Genomic DNA, 23,974 nt, shown 5'->3' with positions numbered 1-23,974 from the left:
AAGGGGCTTGTGCACTGGGGCCTATCATAACTAGCTTCAGCCACTGTGAAGGAGCCCACTGTAATCTGCTGAGACAGATTAAATTACAGTGCATGCATTTCGCAGACAGTATTATCCAAAGAAACATGGCGCTTTCACCTGATTAATATGAGCAATAGTGGCAGACCTGGCCAATGACATCTCCATACAAACAAGTATAAATGCTGAGTCACTAAAGCACTTGCGCAAGTTTCAGTAACTATGCTTACCAAGAACAATGTACCACAGTAGAAATTCTGAGTACATCACCGATTACATTCATAACAACCCTGATGAAGAGAAACATAAAACTATAAAAATTTAACCAAAAATCACATAATCCCATAATTTTAATTATTATGCAAATTAGGAGTTTGAGGGCGCGGGGATGGCAGGGGGAACCAAGATTCAGTCTGGATACGTGTGTCTTCAATCACAATTGGAAGATGGTCCATAATTCTGTTGTCCCCTTGGTCTGGCCCAGCAATGGCCCACTTCCAATTGGTCCGCAAACAGAAATGAAATATGGTCCATGGATGGCCCAGATCAAATTGCCAAATTGGGAGAATTTTTTTGGCCATGACTCTAAAAAAAATGACCAAAAAAATGTTCCGGATCTGGCAACTGGATCTGGGCTACCCATGGACCGTCATTCAGTTCCATATGTGGGCCAAGTGAAAGAGAGTCATGTGGACCGTCGCTGGGCCAGACCAAACAAGCTACAGTAGTGGGTTCTGACCACTGTGTGAAGTTTGTTCCACCACTAGGGGGAGCCTTGGCAGAACCTCGGATCAGACGCTTGGCAGAAGCACAGAAAATGTGCTGTTTATGGTGTGAGGATATTGCAGTACCCTGTACTGGACACATACAGTAGCAGCCACAAACGCAACATGCAGGAACAGTTGTCTTTTGGAAGGGAAGGGTAGGGGTCTCGCCCGTGCCCCCCTACCCCCGCTTCCAGAAAGTGCCCAGCAGGCATTGACACCCCGGGGGGGTTGTTTGTGCTTTTTACAGTGACATGGACGATCTAGGACCGCTGGATTTTCCCCCTGCATACCCAGGGCCCCCCATCAACGACTATGGAGGCATGGCCGGACCCTCCCAGCCTGGCTTTCAGGGCTCCCCATACCCCCCTTTCCAGCCTGGCCCGTACCAGGGAGGTGAGTGACGCCCTTTCACGCCCTGCTCACCTGGGGGATGTGTGCCTGGTGCTCCCGTGCATACCAAGTGCCCTCATGATTACGGTCTTACACTACTGCCACCTGAGCCAGCTGGAGTAGATAAAGGCTGAACCTTTCGCCCTTTGAATAGCAGGCTTTTAGGGAATGTTTTTCATCAAAATTCTAAGTCAGTGTTCTATAACTCCACTGCTTTCAGTCACCAGCAGTGATTGTTACATCAGTAATAGAATTTTCAGTTAAGATGATTCTAATCACATATTTGTGATCTTACACCTTACCTGGCACAAACTCTCACCTGTTCCATCTGTGCGCCCCCCCCCCCCCCCAAACTCAACCTCTCTCTCCTGATACAAGGTCCTGTTCCTGGAGGATACCCAGCTACACCCCAGTACTACGCTGGACAGCCTGGACCCCAGCAAATGGGTGAGTTATGTCCCAGTCCTCAATACTGTCTGTATACTCCCATCTTCCCTACACATGCATATCTGTGCATTCACACATTCACACACACATATGCCCTCACATTCATACACTCATTCACACACATACACATACACATGCACACACACATACACACAGACACACGAGCACATGCACACGCACACATACACACAGACATACGTGCATACACACACACACACACACACACAGACATACATGCAAACCCACACACAAACATCTATTCAAAGTAAATATCTATTCGAAGTAATATTCATAACTATAAGAACATACATTTCAAATCAGGCATAATATCTGTATTGAAAAAACATCAGGATTGTATGGGCATGGTCGGGAGTGCCCCACCATCCTTCCTGCCCCCTGAACTCCTCCCAAATGGCCCCAACTACAAGTAAACAAACACACGTGTCTAAACAAACGCACATTAAACGTATGTAAACGGTATCCCGATGCTCAACAGAACCAAATTCTATTTGTAAAACTTACACAAAGATCTCACAGTTCTGTGGCATTCTGGTTTATGTGTAAATTCTGCCTTTTAACAGATTCTGTGATTCTGTCTGAGATTTTCGCAAAATGGAAAACATAAATATAAAGTCCTACATATAGCCTATTGTAGCCTACCTCTTAAATGAAAACCATTGGAAACAGGCTATATCCAACTTCTGAATATTAGAGAATATTTTCCAGTGCATGCTTTGGTACAAATAAACCTTCAAGGTGAAATGTATATTTCTGCACTGAAATAACTTTGACATTCTATGTTCTGTTCATAGGCAGCTGGGATCCTCTAGTGGTTGACAATAGTATACAGCCTATTTTAGTATATAGCCTAAGGTTACGAAAGATACTAGGTTAGAACATAACAGTTTCATTGTTGCTAATTTATTAAAAGGTGCTTTCTGATGAGACTATCAAACAGCTTCATTTTTAAGATATTAAAATGAAGATGATTGATGTGAATGTCTCTGCTTTTTTTGCTTCGTTAGCCTTCAGAGATATATGGCTGTTAGTAGTATGATTAATAAGTTAATTGCTAAATTTAACAAAATAATTATCCGATGTTTAAAGATGTGTAATTTTGAATCTCCTGACCACTGCTAGTCTTTATGAATGCTAGTAATAATGTGCTCATTCTGATATATTTTTGTAAGCGTAGATATAATAAAAAAAGCAACAAACAATGCAAGTTCATAACAAATTTTATTTCAGTTATTCCTGTGCAGTTTTACAAGAAATGATTGCGCCAGCAAATTACATGAACTTCATTTTACGAGTCTGGAACATTATTGGAGCTGTTCGCTGACTCATACAAATGAGCCTGTGAGGAAAGCAGAATATTCTGTCTATATTGATAACATGGATGCCGATTCTCTGTGGCAAAGGAGTATTTCGCTCAGACTCAAAGAGGCAGTTTTAGCGGGAGAAGATACTTTTATTTTCCTAAAACTATGGGAGACGATATGCAATGAGACGAAAACATTTATTGGCCATTGCGTCAGGTCCGTCATGACATCATGAAGGACCTGGACCCAGCAGCTCAGAGCCCAGTAGTAAATTTAATGTCACCCATTCACTCCGCACATAGGTACTGATGGAAATGTTTGGACTGATATAATTTGATATTGCAATGCATTTGATTTCTCATACTGTTGCTGATGCTTAATACATACCATAGTAACCCCATACAATGTAGTCTGAAGCTACTCACAAATTTACCTTCAGAGTCACATTCTAATCACATATTTGTGATCTTACAACTTACCTGGCACAAACTCTCACCTGTTCCATCTGAGTGCCCCCCAAACTTACCCTGTCTCTCCTGATACAAGGTCCTGTTCCTGGAGGATACCCAGCTACACCCCAGTACTACCCTGGACAGCCTGGACCCCAGCAAATGGGTGAGTTATGTCCCAGTCCTCAACCCTCAACTTACGTCCCATTCCTCAAATTCCTCACCCACACACACCCTCACACAAACACACACACACACACACATGCATGCCAAGTGCATTCATGATTTCAGTCTTAAACGAGTGCCATCTGTACTGACTAGAGTAAATAAAGACTGAACCTTTAACTCTTTTAAGACTAGGTTTTTGGAATTATTTTCTGAAATTGGAATTCAGTGTTCAGGAACTCCATTTCTTTCAATTACCAGTGATGATTGTTACATCAGCAATAGAATTTTCAGTTAACATGATTCTAATCACATATTTGTGATCTTACCTTATCTGGCACAAACTTTCACCTGTTCCATCTGTGACCCCCCCCAACCCAACCTGTCTCTCCTGATACAAGGTCCTGTTCCTGGAGGATACCCAGCTACACCCCAGTACTACGCTGGACAGCCTGGACCCCAGCAAATGGGTGAGTTATGTCCCATTCCTCAACCCTCAATTCACATACACATTTATACACACATACACACACACACACTTACACAACCATGCACACACACCCACACTCTCTCTCTCACACACACACACACACACACACAAATATGCACACAGACACACAGGGCTCCCATGAATGCTAAGTGAACTCGTGATTTCAGACTTAAACAAGTGCCATTTGTGCTGACTGAACCTTTAACCCTTTTAAGACTAGGTTTTTGTGAATGTTTTTCTAAAATTGGAAGTCAGTGTTCCAGAACTCCATTGCTTTCAGTTACCAGTGGTGATTGTTACATCAGCATTAGAATTTTTAGTTAAGAACATACTGATCACATATTTGTGATCTTACACATTATCTGGCACAAACTCTCACCTGTTCCATCAAAACCCACCCTGTCTCCCCTGATACAAGGTCCGGCCCCTGGAGGATATGAACCCCCACCCCCGTCCGCCACTGTGCAGCCTCAACCCCACAAAGTGGGTGAGTTACATTCCATTCCTCAACCCTGCACTCACATACACATACTGTATATGCACACACACGCACACACACAGACATGCACACTATCCTTCCAATGTGTTTTGCATAACCTGCTAGCCAACTCTGGTCATTTATGCAACACTGGGACAGGAGACGGGGCAGTATTTATTTATTTTTTTATTCCTTTCTGAATAATACCAAACTGACGACACCCACCCTCCCCACTTCTCCAGGAACATGCCAAGGGCTAGGACTGCAAAAGATACACAGGTCAGAACAGGGAAAGTTTGCATTGTAGCTAGGCAATACAACTTAAAGGCTCACATTCCAAATACAGACCACTTTTTTCACAAATAATTTACTTCCACCAATAATTTAACAATTTTTTCCTGGATGGAATAATAGACAAACAAAATTGGCAAAACAAAATAAAATGAATATAAAATAACAGCAATAATAAAACACTGCAAGTTAACTAACGCAAAATTGGGTAACTGTGCCAAGTGGTCAGACAGACAATTCCAGGGCAAACTTCACTTCATCAAGCTGCTAAAAGTAAAAGTTATTTCCATTTAGAAACATATGGATCACATATTATGTGATGCATGTGTTATACATACTTATGAACATCTTTACCTTCCAAGGGATAGCAGATGAGCATTAGATAAGCATTAGCTGAACATATAATTGCTGATACGCAGATTACTCTTTTTTACTATCATAAATTAATTAAGTAAATAAATGAACTAAATTTGAAACCCCTTGCTGATGCATCTTTTCCCGAGGAACTACAACAGTTCTCATTTTTTACGCAAAAGCAATTCAGGCCTAGGTCCCACCTGGCAATCGAGCCTGCAAGCTGTGGATGACGCATCCACCCCTGGACTCAGTTTAACATGTTCTGTTTAAGCATTTCTCCCCCCCCCCTCAATACAGAAAACTTGCACCGGTGGGGGTAGCGTCACACAGAAAAGTATAAAGGCCTGCTTCTGACAAAGATACGAAATCAAGTGTCGGTCTTTAATTATTGTACATCACATAATGTAGTCAATTTCTGAATGAAGGTCACAGATTTCTGGGATGCCTTTCACCCTGCTGTGCTTGTGACCTCTTCTGGATTCAGGCCTTGGTCACACTCGTATCTGAAGCATTCCAGAGTACGGTGGCCCACAACGAAAAGCACAAACATAAAGGGGAATGCACTCCGAATCAAAATGACGATGCAACATGGATAGTCGCAGAAAAACCAATTGGTACAATGGAAGTGCTCCACTTCGCACAATGTAATGTACTCGTGCCGTTCAATGTTTTTTTGTGTTACTAAATAATGATGTTTTCCTGATTAAAACAAACAGTAACAACAGCTGTGTAGTGTAAATTTATAGGATATGTTTTCTACTTCAAATGGTGATCAGGAAGTGCACAGGACACATTCTACCTGCAGAGGGTGCCACACTTGCACTGCTCCAGTAATGATGTTGTTTACCTGTCCCACGTTTCTCTCGCTGAGTCATCTGCACTTGGGGGGTGTGGTTGTGACACAGGTGAGCTGGAGCCACCTCGTGGCCACGCCTCCCAGAGAAAAGTTACCTGTCCATCGAGTCCCCTACCAGCAGAGGGAACCAGGGATTAGTGACTCATCTGGTCTGATCGCTAATGAGTTTCTGGGCTGAGACTTTGATCTCGCAGTTGTTTATCATCACATTACATTTCAAGAATTTAGCAGACGCCCGTATCCAGAGTGACTTAAACAACTTTTACATAGCATTTACATTTCAGATTAAGTATCATGCTCATAGGTACATAGGGCTCAGAGGTGCCCTAACTGGGAATCGAACCTACGACCTTTAGGTTACAAGACCAGCTCTTTACCATTTATACTACACTGCCACCCGTCCGCACATTTCAGCACACTGCATCTGTGCAGGCGCAAACAGCAGCATGCTCACCTGTCCCCAAACATTACCTCCGCCTCCACCTCCACCATGTTCCTTCCAAACCTTCACCCCATAATCGCCACTCTACCTTTCCATTACCACTTGCTAGTCCCACTGTTCTCAGGCCATGATGAATGCCTCTGTACTCTCTCCCTCACCACCACCACCCCAGCCCCTACCCCACCACGGGCCCCCGCTCCACCCTCCACCTTGCTTCCCTCCCACTCCAGTAACCCCCCTCCCTTACCCATCCCAGGCTGAGCGTGTCTCTCTGCTGCCTCCTGTCACAGACCAAAGAAATGCTGACAACAGGCGAGTGGACAAGAAGCCTGCGAACTCCAACGGCGGCTGCAAGCTCTGCTGCCTGAAGACCAAGAAGTGCCTGATGAGCCCGGAGTGTGGGCGGGGCCTGCAGATCGCCAGCGTCATCTCCATGTGCGGCATGTGCATCGGCTACTGGACATGTGAGTGCCGCACCCCAGCGCCACCTAGGGCTTCGCTGATGCAACTTCACATGCGTCTGTGTTGCGTTGCCTGTGGTAACGAAGGTCGTGGTATTAACGAGCAGAGGTGGAAAGTCCAGGGGTCAGGGGTCAGAATGTTAAAGTCCTGCCCGGTGGTTCTTCCATCCATGGACTCAGCCAGCTGATTTCACTAATTGGTTCTACCTCCTGGCTGATGAATTGTGCTAATTAGCAAATCCAGGGAGTTGGAACGAAATACTGGGTGAGGACTTTTATTTTCTGAATCTGGATTTTTTCAACCTCTGCTGACGAGTCAGGTGGTGATTGTAGGAATACAGTTAGACGTTCCAGGACAGGGAGAAAAGAAAAACTTGGCAAGAATTATTCAGAAAAATAAAAATCCGCATAACTAGATGAACAAGTGACATATGAAGTCATTTGGAGTAAAAAAAAAATCCTTGTTATGAGAGATTGGCAAGAAAGGAGGGTGAAGAAAACATTTAAATTTTTGACTTCTGTGGCCTCCCTGGAATGAAATTACGTTTTTTAAAATGGCAATGAAAGGAGAGACAGTCGTACTGCAGTATAATACATCGGTGCACCGTAAAGCGTACAAATGATTTAGGACGCGTTAGTCACCTTACCACCTCAGCGGGCATCTCATCCGGTTCAGGCGCTGTTTCAGAGCGCGGATAGGTCCCACGGTCCGGCTTCTGAATCGGGACCACCCCCCCACCCCCCACCCCCCCGTAGGGTGACCTGTAACGAGCCCAAACATTTCCCCGAGAGGCGAGGTCACGGCTGGACCGGGATGAAGGAGGTCTCATCACAGTTGTTAAACTCTTTCTCACGGGGGCCTTTAGTTGTTTATTGTTTTTTTTTTGTTTTTTTTTTACCATTTTAATAGTGTTGAGATTTATATAATAGATAAGTAAATAACTATGAATATAAAAATAAATATTTCTGCTAATTTGCTGCATTTGACATTATTAAGGGTTTATTTGTTTACAACATTTTTGTTCTGTTTTTAATGCTGAGTGGATATTTTTTCATTGTTCTAGATACCGTAGGCACATGACTTAACACGATACCAGGCAGGGTAGGGTAGTATAATGGTTAGGGAACTGGGCTTGTCGGTCAAACGTTGTGGGATCAGTTTCCAGCTGTAGCACTGTCTGTGGCCTTTTACAAGGCATTTAACCCGATCCGCTTCAGTAAAATATCCAGCCGCGCATATTACTTGTAAAAATGTAGTTGCTATCAGTAGCCAGTAGAGAGAGGTGAGAAGAGGACGGGCTTAAATCCTAGTTTTCCATTTTTCAGAAGTTCTATTGCTTTCTATTGATTTTTATTCCTTGGTTCTGCATTGTAAATGTTCAGTTTTCTCAGCAAATTACAGTATCGACTGCATTTTGTTTCGCTGCCTCAGATGATGAAGTCTTCTGCATTTCTGTTTCCTGCTGAACCGTGACTGAATTTCTTATATTACAGAGGCGGATCAAGATCCCCCAGAAGAAGGGCCCATTCCTCCCTTCCCCCATGATGCCCGATTTTTGCCTGTGTGATCTTGCGCGCCCCTACATGAAAGGCTACCCCTGGGACCTTCAGCCGTGTGTGTGTGTGTGTGTGTGTTTGCGTGCGTGTGTGTGTGTGTGTATGCGTGCGCGTGCATGTGTGTGTGCGTGTGTACGTGTGTGTGTGCATAAGTGTGTGTGTGCGTGTGTGTGTGTGCATGAGTGTGTGCATGGGCATGCATGTGTATGTGCATATGTGTGTGTGTGTGCGTGCGTGTGTGTGCGTGCATATAAGAGGTCAGCTGATGAGCTTCCCCTCTCTGCTGGGGCTGTGTCTCTCTCTCCCCTCATGGCACACAGCGCTAGAGGAAACTCTACTGTTTCTTCTCCCCCATTGGACTGTCAGAGACCTGTATGAGCCAATAAGAAGCCTTACAGAGTTTGTCCCAGTCCTGAGAGCTCTTTGTCGAAGTGTATTCCTCCCCCATGCTCTGTCTCTTCTTCATTCATTCTCCGTTCCTTCTCTGTCCTTATATTTGTCTATCCAGCTCATTTTGCTACACTTTTCTGACGAAACGTGAGGCTTCCCAAATATTAATTTTAAATGTTTTAACTTATGTGGACAGCACGTGATGTCGAGAAATAAGGATTCTTTGGTTTCAAAATTATGCTGTGCAGTTTTGATTTTTTGTTTTCAGGTTTGGGTGTGGGGGGGGGAGTGTGGCAGTTCTTTTGTAGCTGTTTTTTTGCTGTATTTATTTATGCTAATTTGCTATTTAAAAAGAGCTTTTAGAAGATGTACAGAGCAAAAGTGTCTATCTTTGTTTCAATCCCTCTTTTACTTTCCTTTTTTCTTCCCTTGTTTCTCCCCTTTTCACTGCCTCCAATTACCTGAATTCAAAGAGTAGTCTGTGCACCTCCCTATGACTGCCAAATTATGTGCAATTGCCAAGCTAAGGGGCTGTTATGTTTAATTTTATTTTTACAATATTATAATTTTATCATTTTTCTTCATAGCCATCTTGCCTAATAAAAATGTTAAAACTCTAATTATTTCTCATTACCAGCTAATTATCTGTGTTTTCGTACTAGTAGCTTGTAGGGTGTGATGTCAGCAGTTCGCTTCTTCTTGCTTGCGCAGACATGAGTCAGAGACAACAGTCAGACGCACGGAGATGCACGCAAATATGCACGTGACACGTGCGCAAACACAACACATGCAAACACGCACATGGACATGGTCACAAACACACGCATGCGCATATTCCAATGCACAGACGTGCATATTCATGGACACACGCTTTCAGGAGAAAAGATTCCAAAAGGCTCCTCTGTGTCCCCATAGAGGAACCCTGTCTAGTTCCAGGGGTTCTTTGTTGGGCAAAAATGGTTCAGTCTGGGAGCTTTCACTGTTTCGCACCTACCAAGAAGAACTAAAAACCCTATGTGGCCTGGCCTCCCCTTCACAAGCATCAAAGCAAATGTGATTGGGGCAATTTAAAATCCACTGATACCCTAATCTAGGCAGACGATCTATGGGTCTCACCTCATGCATAGTTTGTCTCAGAAGAGACTAACCAGAAGACACAGGACACCATATTGTGGGTCAGAGACCCTGCATGCCTACATTTCCCTTTACTTTAAGTTTGAATGCAATCTTTAAGTAGGCCATTCCTTGTCATAAATGAGTCTGACCCCCCTTCCCTTCTCTCCTACACGTTAATTCAGCATCACCCAATCAGGGCAAACATCCTCAAGCCATACTGGGTAAGGTGTTTACAGTTTTTTTCAATTGCTAACGTGCATTGGTCAAAACTGAAGTCATATTGTCAAAACTCTTCACACAGTCAGCGAAACAGAAGTCTATGTGGACCAAACTGTGAATCATTTTCCATTGCTTTCACACAAAATGCATTCAATGACCACATTTTCCAAAATCCATAAACTCTTTTCTCATTCATAATCCACCACCTGCAAAACACTATATATTTGCAGCACATTTTTCAAATGCTAACACACTGTTTTCAAAACTGTTAAAAACACATTCAAAACAGAATGATGGCAAATGTTGTGCATTTACCATGCAGTAACCATATTGAAATATACAGAAATTCTTAGCGGAATATTTACAATAAAATGACATAATAATCATTCCAAACACAGCTGATTGCAATTTCAGCTGAAAGCCTGCCCAGGGGTTCTGTTTTAAGTCTCGTTACCAAACAGACAAAAGGGAACAGCTTCGGAATGATTTTGTTTGGAAAAATGGATCAAGGAAGACAGGTTGGTGGGGAAAGAAGAGTGGCAGGGAGAGGGAGAATGCGTGGAGGACAAAGGAGAGGAAGACCAAGAGCGGTGGTCTCTGATGAGATAAGGGCCACAATTATTGACCATGTTGTAAACCATGGCCTCTCTTTGAGAGAGGCCAGTTTAAGGGTGCAGCCAAATCTGCAGCGTTCAACAGTTGCATCAATAGTACGAATTTTTCCGGTAAAGCAACGGGTGAGATGTGCATCCTTCAATGATAATTGAACTACGTATTACAGTACAATACAGTATGTTTACATTTTTACATGCACTGACATTTTGAAATATATTGATTGTTTTGTGTTTTACACTAGGATCCAAAGGTCGCCTTCCACAGGAGGGAGAGGCAGAATATTTTCAGATGCGCAGGAAATTGCCATTGTTGACATGGTACTTGGCAACAATGCAATAAAACTGCGGGAAATTCAGGACAGAGTGCTGGCAGACAATATCACTTTTGGGAATGTGAACACGGTCAGCACAACAACAATTGCCAGAGTCCTAGAAAAACATAAATTTGCTGATGGTTTGCTGTTACACAAACCACTCATTGGCCCCTACAATACAGAGAGGTTCATATCTTTTCTGGATGACCTGCATAATCGACTTGTACCAGTGGAGGAGCGAGGGGCAGGAAACTCCCCTACCTTCGTTGTTGTGTGGGATAATGTGGCATTCCACCACTCTGCTGCAGTCACAGACCGGTTTGCTGCACATCCCAGGATGTTAGTACTATTCCACCCTTCCTAAACCCCATAGAGGAGTTTTTGGAGGTGGAAGGTGTAAGACCACCGTCCACTTGACCAGATGTCCTTACTGGATGCCATGAATGCCGGGTGTGGAGACATTTCTCCTGAAGACTGCCAGGGTTGGATTACACATTCCAGAAGATACTTTCCAAGATGCTTTCTACAAGAATTGCTTCTTGAAAGTTATGCAATATGTTCATTATGACAAATGAGGGGAAAATTAGGCGAATGAGAAATAGTCATCAGTCATACTTTCTTGTGTTGTTGTAGGAGGGCGAGGTAATGATTTTGACTGCCTGGAGGTTTGGGAAATGACACCATCCCGTCAGCAGGAAGCACATTGGGTTATAGTAAACCAGGACACACCGATTATGATCAGATGCCTTTGTTTTTAGTTTTTCCTCCGGGCCATGTTCCGGGCATCTGCCGATGCTGCAATGAAAGTGAGAGGGATTTGCATGCTGGGACTCTGATTGGCTGGCTGGCCCAAGTCAAACTTGTTGAGCAGGAAGGAGTGCCCCCCCGAGAGAAGACATAGGAGAGCAATGTGACTATGCCTGACTCTTTGTGTGGTGGCAGCCACTCGCGGCAAAGCAAGAAAAGAGAGAGGGAGAGAGAGAACGAGAGATAGAAAGGGAGAGCCCGGAGACGGACAGCGAGTGAGTCGTGCCAGGTCAAGAAGGAGGCTAAGGTAAGACCTGCAGCCCTCTCGCCCCTCTCCTCCATCCCAGCTTGCCCACGTCTCCCTGTGGGTGCGCAGAACTGGCAGCCCAAATGGAATTCCATTGGTTAATGATTGAAAACCAACGCTGCTGAAAGGAGATGGGGTGGCAGGAAGGGTAGGGGGAGGTGGGGGTTGGGGTACGGGGGGTGGTGGTGAACCTGACATTGGAATTGCTAGAGGCCGGCTCCATAGCCCCGACTCATGAAACTTCAACAGGAAGTACTTGGGAAGATGTACAGTACTGTGCAAAAATCTTAGGCATCCTAGATGTTTTCATATGATATATAGTAAATATTTGGTCTTAGATGTTTATTTTTTGTTTTCTGCATTAGTGTGTCAGTAGAAAAGAGCAAGAGATTTGAGATTTCCAAACATAAATTTTCCAAAAAATGAAATTTTACAGATACATTTTTGTATTTTGTTAAATAAAGTAATATTTTAAAGTAATAATCTCGAAGATTTTCATTAAAATAAGTGTCTGTTAAGTCACTATCTATCGCTGAATTAGGTAACACAATGGTGATTGAACCCATTGTTATATTAATTTATATTAATTAATATTAATTAATGATTATTATTATTATAATTTATGATTAAAGAACTGGGTGTCTGTGGCGACATTCCTGGGAAAAAATAACAAATAGATAGTGACGCGTTTTCCATCCACCCATCAGTGGTTGGTCCGCCAGAGAGGGTAGGCGGACGTAACGCAACAGGCTTGCTCTTCAACTCACTTGTGTGTGAGCGGCGTACTGTTTTTTCCGGTGTCTGCTAGCGTTAAAGGTGGGGGGTTATGGAACCCTAATAAGTTTTTGTGTAACATGAGAGGTCATATTATTTGTTGATGTAGATTTCGTATTACATTTGATGACAATGTAACGTTACTAAATTGCATAGCTATTTGCACAGCTAACGCTAGCTACCAGACCATGTCAATAAAAGCAACGTTAGTTTAGACAACGTTGAGCACAGTATCCATCTCTCATATCAGGTAACGTTGCATTAGCTAGCTAGCTAATGTAATTAACACGATATAATGTTAGCTAATAATTAGAAAAAACGCTAGCTAACGCTACCGACTGGTACCGACCTCGCAAACCGTCTCTCGAATGCAATGCTACCTTGTTGCAGCGTTGCAATGTAGCTAACTAAAGGCCAGTTCAGATCAATGATTCGCAACGAGACTGGATGCAACTTGCAAAATTCCAAGACCTCTGATTGTAAACGTTCTAAAACTGCACTTGGCGATTTGACAAGGTGGGTCTTTTGAGACCCTAGGCAACGGCTTCAGAGGCACCGCAACTAACCAGTTCACACCGCTGCAATTTTCTCTGCAACATTCTAAAACTGTTTTGTCTCGTTGCGAATCATTGATCTTAACTGGCCTTAACGTTACCGTTATTTACATTGCCATCAAGTTCATCAATATATAAGGTGGAGCAGAGCTGGGTCTGATTTTTGTGTAAAGATGTCAGGCCGGAGAAAACTAAATAAAAGAATACGGCAGTATGGATTAGCATTGTTATTTTTTTATTACGCTTCTTCATATGCTCCTTCAGCCTTGATGCCCTTTTTTGATGTAATCTCCTTTGTTTTTGTTTTATTCTTCTTATTCTGATTGCTAATTTAACACCCAGCTCAGCTTTATTCTCGAACAGTTTAGCTAGCAAAACCAGAAACAAGGCAGTTGTTTCAAAAATTTCACACAACGATCATTCACGATGATGATGCACGAGCCACAGCGAATCCCACAAATTCTTCTCTGCAATATAAATATGTTCATACCGAGCAAAAGGTGGATAAAGAACGGTTGTGGAAATTGATCATCATTAATTCTACCCCAGGTCTGCTACAGCATTTTAACCCGGCTCGGAAGTGTAAAGACAGCTTAAGTTCGTCTAATGAGATGAGTATGTATATAACGTTACTTGTATAACATCCATTTTTTATTCAGTAAATAATAAGTGTAATAGTTGGCGTGGCCCAGGTGCCAACTGACTGACGTCACACAGGCGACACTGGTTGGATCCGGTTGGATCTATGGGAAGTGAGGTCCAAGAACACACCTGCAATTACCGCTTCTCGCCATTGGTACCGCCAAAGAGAATGAAACTGAAATCTTTGAGATTGTAACTTTAAGTAATAGACTACTTTTCAGATGAAAATTTGATCAAGGGTCTCTGGGATTACCTGGAGAGCCAGAAGCAAGCGAAACAGCCAAAATCTGCAGAAGAACTGTGGCAAGTTCTCCAAAATGCTTGGAACAACCTACCAGCTGATTTTCTTATAAAACTGCCAGACAGTGTACCTAAGAGAATTGACGTAGTTTTAAAGGCGAAGGGCGGTCACACCAAACATGATTTTATTTCGTTTTTAACTATTTACTGCTCTTTATATTATTTTTTCGATATTTATAACCTTTCATTTCATTATTTTTGAAAGCTGTACAGCATTTTTTTACAGGTGCCTAAGACTTTTGCACAGTACTGTAAATATTGTGAGTTGTGTGTGTGTGTGTGTGTGTGTGTGTGTGTGAAAGAGTGTGTATGTATGTGAGTATGTGTGCATGGGTGTGTGGGTCTACATGCATGTGCAGGTGAACACATGAGTTTTACAAGGTCCCATGAGATTACCACTGATGAAGCTTCTCTTGAGAAGAAAAAAAAAATACAACTGCAGGCAGTGCCAGGAATTTGACCACAGACCAGCCAGTTCACATTTCCTACATTTCTCACTCATGCATTCCCAACAACATTGCTACAGATGTATGCTTTCCTGTCTTTCTTGCTCACTCGTTCTCTTCCACTCTCTCTACCTCTTTCTTTCCCCACTTAGCCTGTTTGTCGCTCTCTCCCCTCCCTTACTTCAGTTAATTTTGACAGTGCTTGCCTGTTTGTTTAAATTGGGCTGCCACCATGTGCTAAACAGTAAACCTGAATCATAGTATTTTGGATGAGGGTAACTTTAATCCACACGCATTTCTTACAGTCAGAGCAGATCACTTTCAAGATCCAAAAACTTTAAGTCGGGAGGGTGAGGGTGTTTTAATAAAATAATCTCCTTGATCTTGAAAATAGCTATCTATGGATAATAAAAATAGGTTGTACAATGATTTTTTTCATTGATCCTCATTTTATGTATTGGGGATGTGTTTTTGGTCATGTGGTATGTGCAGTGGTCCGGGAGAGGTTTTTTTTTATTTTTATGATTGAGCGAAGACCCAGACTTGAATCACAACAAAATAATTACTTGTTTCTTTGAGTTAATCATCTTTAGGTGTCTGACATTTGTGTTGTTCATTCTTCATGATAGCCCATTTATTTATTTTCCACAGCTGTTGGTAATATTGCAAGATTCAAAGAGAAAGCGATTCATTTCTTAATTTCGATAAAAAGTCAAAAACAAGATGTCACTCTCTAGCGAGCTTGTTCAACATTAGGAAATTAATAGTGAAATTTCTTCTATTGTTTTTAAAAATATTATTAGCCTATTGGCAAAAATCATGTCATGTCATGATCAGAATACCAAAACAGAATATTTTGCTTAATTCTATACTTCCATTTTCCAGAGCTTTCACCTGATTAATATGAGTAATAGTGGCAGATCTGGTCATCTGGTCAACAACATCTCCATACAAACGAGTACAAATGCTGAATCTCTTAAGCACCAGTGCAAGTTAACTATGCTTACCAAGAACAAACAACAAATACAATGTACCAAAGTGCAAATTCTGAGTACATTACAGATTCATAACAAGTCTGAAGTAGAGAAATATAAAACGATAAAAAAATGTAACCAAAAACCATTAAATACCATAATTAAAATTATTATACAAGGTTGGAGTTTGAGGGGGGTGGGGATGGTAGGGGGAACCAAGGTTCAGTCTGGATACGTTGGTCTTCCGTCACCATTGGACGATGGTCCACAATTCTGTTGTCCCCTTGATCTGGCCCAGCAACGGCCCACACATAACTGACTTTCAGTCAGTCTGCATTCAGAAATTAATGACGATGCATGGGTGGCCCAGATCTGGTTTCCAGATCTGGACCATTTACTTTGGCCATGATTTTTTTTAAATGGCCCAAAAAATGGCCATGAACCGTGATTCAGTTCCATATGTGGGCAGAGTGAAAGAGAGTCATGTGGACCGTCGCTGGGCCAGACCAAACAAGCTACAGTATGTGGGTCTGACCGCTGTGTGAAGTTTGTTCCACCACTAGGGGGAGCCTTGGCAGAACCTCGGATCAGACACTTGACAGGAGCACAGAAAAAGTGCTGATTATGATGTGAGGATATTGGAGTACCCTGTACTGGACACATACAGTAGCAGCCACAAACACAACATGCAAGAACAGACACAGTTAGTAGTTGTCTTTTGGAAGAGAATGGTAGGGGTCTCGCCCATGCCCCCCTCCCCCCAGTTCAGAGAGTGCCCAGCAGCCATTGACATTGACATTTACTTGCCTGCTCTGGTTTGTACAGCACTTTGGTAAAAGTGGGTTGTTTTTAAATGTGTTTTATAAATAAATGTGACTTGACTTGACTTGACAACCCAGGGGTGGTTTTTTGTGCTTCTTACAGTGACATGGAGGGGCAAAGACCACCAGATTTGCCCCCCCCATACCCAGGGCCCCCCCTCAACAACTACGGAGGCATGGCCGCACCCCCCAAGGCTGACATCCAGGCCACCCCATACATCCCTCCCCCGCCTGACTTTCAGGCCAACCCATACCCCCCTCCCCAGCCTGAGAATCAGGCTCCCCCATACCCCCCTCCCCAGCCTGAGAACCAGGCTCCCCCATACCCCCTCCCCAGCCTGAGAACCAGGCCCCCATACCCCCCTCCCCAGCCTGAGAACCAGGCCACCCTATACCCACCTCCCCAGCCTGAGAACCAGGCTCCCCCATACCCCCCTTTCCAGCCTGATAACCAGGCCACCCTATACCCACCTCCCCAGCCTGAGAACCAGGCTCCCATACCCCCCAGCCTGATAACCAGGCCACCTCACCCCCAGCCTGAGAACCAGGCCACCCCTGTAGCCCACCCTCCCAGCCTGAAGAGTACTCAGGCACCCCATACCCCCTTTCCAACCTGGCCCCTACCAGGGAGGTGAGTGACACCCCTTCACACCCCGGCATGAAGGGGGGAGGGGGGGGGGGGGATGGGGGGTCTGGGGTGGTATGTGCCTGGTGCTCCCATGCATACCAAGTGCACTCATAATTACACTACTGCCACCTGAGCCAGCCGGAGTAGATAAAGGCTGAACCTTTAGCCCTTTCAAAAGTAGGCTTTTAGGGATTTTTTTTTCCCAATTCAAGTCAGTGTTCTAGCACCCCATTGTTTTCAATTACCAGTAGTGTTTGTAACATCAGCATTGGAATTTTCAGTTAAGAACATTCTAATCACATATTTGTAATCTTACACCTCACCTGGCAGAAACTGCCACCTGTTCCATCAAACCCAACCTGTCTCTCCTGATACAAGGTCCTGCTCCTGGAGGATACCCAGATGCACACCAGGACTACACTGGACAGCCTGGACCCCAGCAAACGGGTAAGTTATGTCCCAGTCCTCAGTCCTGTCTGTATGCTCCTCTCTTACCTACACATGCATATCTGTGCATTCACACACATACGCAAACATATACATACACATATTCACACACACACACACACACACTTACAAACACACAGACATACATGCATACACGTGCAGACACTCACACATACACACACATAAACACACATATATGCAAACGCGCACACAAAATTCAAAGTAAATGTCTGTTCAAAACAATGTTACTAACAATAATAACGTACATGTTTCAAATAAGGCATAAAATCTATATTGAAAAAACATCAGGATTGTATGTGTACGGTCGAGAGTGCCCCACCACCCTTCCTGCCCCCTGAACTCCTCCCAAACGGCCCCAACTACAACTAAACAAACACACGTGTCTAAACAAACACACATTAAATGTATGTAAACGGTATCCCGATGCTTAACAGAAGCGAATGCTATTTGTAAAACTTACACAAAGATCTCACAATTCGGTGGCATTCTGGTTTATGTGTAAATTCAGCCTTTTAACAGATTCTGTGATTCTGTCCGAGATTTTCGCAAAATGGTGAACATAAATATGAAGCCCTACAGCCTATTGTACCCTACCTCTTAAATGAAAACCATTGGCAACAGGCTATACCCAACTTCTGAATATTAGAGAATATTTTCCAGTGCATGCTTTGGTACAAATAAACCGTCAAGGTGAATGTATATTTCTCCAAGGAAATAACCCTGGCATTCTACTGTATGTTCTGAACTTTACTGGAGCTGTTCGCTGACTCATGCAAATGAGCCTGTGAGGAAAGCAGAATATTCTGTCTATATTGATAACATGGATGCCGATTCTCTGTGGCAAAGGAGTATTTTGCTCAGACTCAAAGCGGGAGAGGATACTTTGATTTGCCTAAAACCATGGGAGAAGAAATGCAATGAGACAAAACATTTATTGGTCATTGTGTCTGGTTCTTCATGACATCATGAAGGACCTGGACCCAGTAGCTCAGAGCCCAGTAATAAATTGAATGTCACCCGTTCACTCCACACATAGGTCCGAATGTAAATGTTCACATCCGGGAATTCATCAGGGAAGTCCACATACAAGGACCTGCCCCTGAAGGATACCCATCTGCATCCCAGTACTACCCTGGACAGCCTGGACCCCAGAAAATGGGTGAGTTATGTCCCATTCCTCAACCCTCAACTCACATACACATTTATACACACATACATACACACGTACACACAAACACACACACACACGCACAGACATGCAAACACATGAACCCACACAGACACACAGCGCTCCCATGCATGCCAAGTGCACTCGTGATTTCAGACTTAAACAAGTGCCATTTGTGCTGACTATAGCAAATAACTACATTTTTTGGAATGTTTTTCCAAAATTCTACGTCAGTGTTCTTTAACTCCATTGCTTTTAGTTACCTGTGGCAATTGTTACATCAGCATTAGAATTTTCAGTTAAGAACATTCTAATCACATATCTGTGATCTTACACCTCACCTAGCACAAACTCTCACCTGGTCCATCTGTCCATCTGTGTCCCCCCTCCCCTCCCCTCAAACCCACCCTGTCTCTCCTGATACAAGGTCCTGCCCCTGGAGCCTCACCCCAATGGGCCACTGGAGAGCCTCAACTAGAGAATGTGGGTGAGTTACATCCCGTTCCTCAACCCTGCACCCACATACACATACTGTATATACACACAGTATGTGTATATACATTATCCATCACAATTACAACCAATTACAGCAAGGGGGCCTTTAGAAAGCTGTTTGGGAGGACTTGAGTGAGATTTTGTACTTGAATGACATTTCTACAGTGAGAAGCAGTGGTCTGTATTTGGAATGTCACCATTTAAGTTGACATACACAGTGTTGCCTAGCTACAATGCAAACTCTCCCTGTTCTGAGCTGTGTATCTTTTGCAGTCCTAGCCCTTGGCAGGTTCCTGGAGAAGTGGGGAGGGTGGGTGTTATCAGTTTGGTATTATTCAGAAAGGAATAAAAAAATTAAAATAAAAAAAAACACTGCCCAATCTCCTGTCCCAGTGTTGCGTGAAAGACCACAGTTGGTTAGAAGGTTATGCAAAACACATTGGAAGGATAGTGTGTGTTGTGTGTGTGTGTGTGTGCGTGTATGCGTGTGTGTGTGTGCACATGTCTGTGCACGTGTGTGTGTGTGTGTGCGCGTGTGTGTGTGACAGTGTGTGCACATATGTGAGTGTGTTGTGTACATATGTGTGTTGTGGGTCTGTATGCATGCATTTGGTGTGTATGTATGTGTGTTTTTGAGTTAATAAATAACGTTTACCTGATTAAAACAAACAATAAAAACAGCAGTGTAGTATAAATTTATAGGATATGTTTTCTACTTTAAATGGCTGTTAGGAAATGCAGGAGAGTGCACAGAACACGTCCTAACTGTAGAGGGCGCCACAATTGCACCCCTCCAGTAATGATGTTGTTTACGTGTCCCACGCTTTTCTTGCTGAGTCATCTGCACTTCGAGGGTCTGTCTCTCACTCAGGTGAGCTGGAGCCACCCACTCCACCCGGCTGAGCATGTCTCTCTGCTGCCCCCTGCAGACCAGTGTCATGTAACGACTGATGACAGCAAGGTGGACAAGAAGCCTGCGGACTCCGACAACTGCTGCAAGCTCTGCTGCCTGAAGACCAGGAAGTGCCTGATGAGCCCAGAATGTGGGCGGTGCCTGGAGATCGCCAGCGTCATCGCCATGTGCGGCATGTGCTTCCGCTTCTTTATATGTGAGTGCCGCACCCCAGCGCCGCCTAGAGCTTCGCTGAGGCAACTTCACATGCGTCTGTGCTGCGTTGCCTGTGGTAACGAAGGTCGTGGTATTGACAAGCAGAGATGGAAAGTCCAGGGGTCAGGGGTCAGAAAGTTAAAGTCCTGCCCGGTGGTTCTTCCATCCATGGACTCAGCCAGCTGATTTCACTAATTGGTTCTATCTCGTGGCTGATCGATTGTGCTAATTAGCAAATCCAGGCAGTTAGAATGAAATACTGGGTGAGGACTTTTACTTCATGAACCTGGATTTTTTCAACCTCTGTTGACGAGAGAGGTGGTAACTGTAGGAATACAGTTAGACGTTCCAGGACAGGGAGAAAAGTAAACCTAGCCAAGAATTATTCCGAAAAATAAAAATCCACATAACTAGATGTACGAGTGACATATGAAGAGAAAAAAATCCTTGTTATGTGAGATTGGTAAGAAAGGAGGGTGAAGAAAACGTTTAAATTTTTGACTTCTGTGGCCTCCCTGGAATGAAATTAGGTTTTTTTTTAAATGGCAATGAAAGGAGAGACAGTCGTACTGTAGTATAATACATCGGTGCACCGTAAAGCGTACAAATGATTTAGGACGCGTTAGTCACCTCACCACCTTAGCGGGCATCTCATCCGGTTCAGGCGCTGTTTCGGAGCGCGGATAGGTCCCACGGTCCGGCTTCTGAATCTGGACCACCCCCCCACCCCCCGTAGGGTGGCCTGTAACGAGCCCAAACATTTCACCGAGAGGCGAGGTCACAGCTGGACCGAGATGAAGGAGGTCTCATCACACATCCGGGCAAACGCTCTGACTCATGTCTGCATGAGCCCAACGCATGTGTGACAGGAAGTGCTGGTCCCGCCGATGCCTTCGGATCATTGTCATTTGCGCTGGTCTGTTTTTAACGGCTTGTTAATTACGGCTGTTAAAATCTTTAACCTTTTCTTTTAATGGCCAACTTCTCACGGGTGACTTTAGTTGTTTTTTGTTTTTTGTAAACCATTTTAATAGTGTTGAGATTTATTTGAATATAAGTAAATAAATATCAATATAAAAATAAATATTTCTACTAATTTGCTGCATTTGACATTGTTAAGGGTTTATTTGTTTACAACATTTCCTTCTGTTTTAAATGCAGAATGAATATTTTTTTCATTGTTCTAGATACTGTAGGCTTGTCGGTCAAACTTTGTGGGATCAGTTTCCAGCTGTAGCACTGTCTGTGGCCTTGTACAAGGCATTTAACCCGATCCGCTTCAGTAAAATATCCAGCCGCACATATTACTTGTAAAAATGTAGTTGCTATCAGTAGCCAGTAGAGAGAGGTGAGAAGAGGACGGGCTTAAATCCTAGTTTTCCATTTTTCAGAAGTTCTATTGCTTTCTATTGATTTTTATTCCTTGGTTCTGCATTGTAAATGTTCAGTTTTCTCAAGCAAATGACAATATCGACAGCATTATGTTTCGCTGCCTCAGATGATGAAGTCTTCTGCATTTCTGTTTCCTGTTGGACCGTGACTGAATTTCTTATATTACAGAGGCGGATCAAGATCCCCCAGAAGAAGGGCCCATTCCTCCCTTCCCCCATGATGCCCGATTTTTGCCTGTGTGATCTTGCGCCCCCCTACATGAAAGGCTACCCCTGGGACCTTCAGCCGTGTGTGTGTGTGTGTGTGTGTGTGAGTTTCCTCTTTGTGGTGTGTTGTCTGCTGCACTGTGGGAGTCACTAGTAGGAAGCTCCATGTTTTTCTCATGTGGACGTGCAGTGAGCTCGTTGTATGAGCCAATAAGAAGCCTTACAGAGTTTGTCCCAGTCCTGAGAGCTCTGTGTCGAAGTGTATTCCTCCCCCACGCTCTGTCTCTTCTTCATTCATTCTCCGTTCCTTCTCTGTCCTTATATTTGTCAATTTAGCTTGTTTTGCTACACTTTTCTGATGAAACGTAAGGCTTCCCAAATATTCATTTTAAATGTTTTAACTTATGTGGACAGCACGCGATGTCGAAAAATAAGGATTCTTTGGTTTGAAAATGATGCTGTGCAGTTTAGATTTTTTCTTTTTTTTAAGGGTGGGGGGGGGTTGTGTTTCTTTTGTTTCTGTTTTCTTGCCGTATTGATTAATGCTAATTTGTTATTGAAAAAGAGCTTTTAGAAGATGTACAGAGCAAAAGTGTCTATCTCTGTTTCAATCCCTCTTTTCCTTTCCTTTTTTCTTCCCTCGTTTCTTTCTCTATCTTACCTTTTCACTGCCTCCAATTACCTGAATTCAGACGAATTTTTGCACCTGCCTGTGACTGCCAAATTGTGTACGACTGCCAAGCTAACCTGAGAGACTGTCTTGTTTAATTTCATATTTACAATATTATGTTTTTTTATCATTTTTAAAATATGAGCCTTCTTCATAGCCGTCTTGTCTAAGAAAAATGTTAAAGTACTTATTATTTAACATTGCCAGCTAATTATCTGGGTTTTTGCAAATGTAATAATAACTTGTATTCAGAAAAAGTAAAAAATAAAAAAAAGGTTCATTAAATGACTCTGCATGCTAATGCTGTCTGGGCTCTGTTATTACTAACTTGTCTGTAACCTTGATGTTTTTTTTGGGTTAATTCTGGGGAAAACAAAAAAAAGGGATCGGTGAGAATTTTTGAAAATTAGACCCGGGACACGGCCTCGCGTGGCACATCGAGCAGGGGGGAGGCGGGCGGGCCCCCCGCGTCGCCGCCGATTGATGAATTCTGGGAAGAACGGCGGGCGCGCACGCACAGGTGGGTCGATAGCTCCGCAGGTGCAGCCGCGGCGCGCTAAACGGGCCGCCATTAATCAGGCCGGCGGCCGGGCCGACGGGGGGACGCAACCCGGACGCCTTGATTGATATCGGCCCGCCGCCTGCCCGCCCGCCCACCGATTGAAGCGTTGATTGTGAATTCACGCTTTTAGCCACGAGGACATTAAGCCACTTGCAGTCCTCCCCACTCCTCACAAGCATCAAAGCAAATGTGATTGGGGCAATTTAAAATCAACTGATACCCTAATCTAGGCAGACAATCTATGGGTCTCACCTCGTGCATAGTTTGTTTCAGAAGAGACAAACCAGAAAACACAGGACATCATATTGGGGGTCAGAGACCGTGCATGGCTACGTGCCTAACATTTCCCTTTACTTTACATTTGTATGCAATCTTTTGGTAGGCCAGTCCTTGTCATAAATGAGTCTGACCCCCCTTCCCTTCTCTCCTACACGTAACTTGGCATCACCCAATCAGGGCAAACATCCTCAAACCATGCTGGGTAAGGTATTTAAGATAACTTACAAGAGGTGTAAGAGAATCAGCAAGTCATGCAATGCAGTCAGCTGTCAGCAGCAGTGATGTCACAA

The 23,974-nt window shown here is 43.6% G+C and overlaps 1 protein-coding gene across 1 annotated transcript; it reads left to right on the top strand.

Moving 5' to 3' along the window:
- Positions 1–1,036: 1,036 nt before the first annotated feature.
- LOC135248671 (calcium-binding protein P-like) lies at positions 1,037–22,280 on the top strand. Its single transcript, XM_064323508.1, has 9 exons — positions 1,037–1,178; positions 1,554–1,622; positions 3,491–3,559; positions 3,960–4,028; positions 17,715–17,783; positions 18,841–18,963; positions 19,400–19,459; positions 20,397–20,576; positions 22,136–22,280. Coding segments are annotated over exons 1-9 (783 nt in total). The 3' UTR covers positions 22,138–22,280.
- The last annotated feature ends 1,694 nt before the right edge of the window (positions 22,281–23,974 follow it).

The sequence above is a fragment of the Anguilla rostrata genome, chromosome 2 (genome assembly GCF_018555375.3).
Source record: "Anguilla rostrata isolate EN2019 chromosome 2, ASM1855537v3, whole genome shotgun sequence".
NCBI lineage: Eukaryota > Metazoa > Chordata > Actinopteri > Anguilliformes > Anguillidae > Anguilla > Anguilla rostrata.
This window is presented reverse-complemented; position numbering and strand designations above follow the sequence as displayed.

Coding starts and splice junctions, on each gene's coding strand:
- LOC135248671 (XM_064323508.1), top strand. CDS start 1,037: ATGGACGATCTAGGACCGCTGGATTTTCCCCCTGCATACCCAGGGCCC. Junction 1,179..1,553: donor GCCTGGCCCGTACCAGGGAG/GTGAGTGACGCC, acceptor TCCTGATACAAG/GTCCTGTTCCTGGAGGATAC. Junction 17,784..18,840: donor GCCTGGACCCCAGCAAACGG/GTAAGTTATGTC, acceptor CTCCACACATAG/GTCCGAATGTAAATGTTCAC.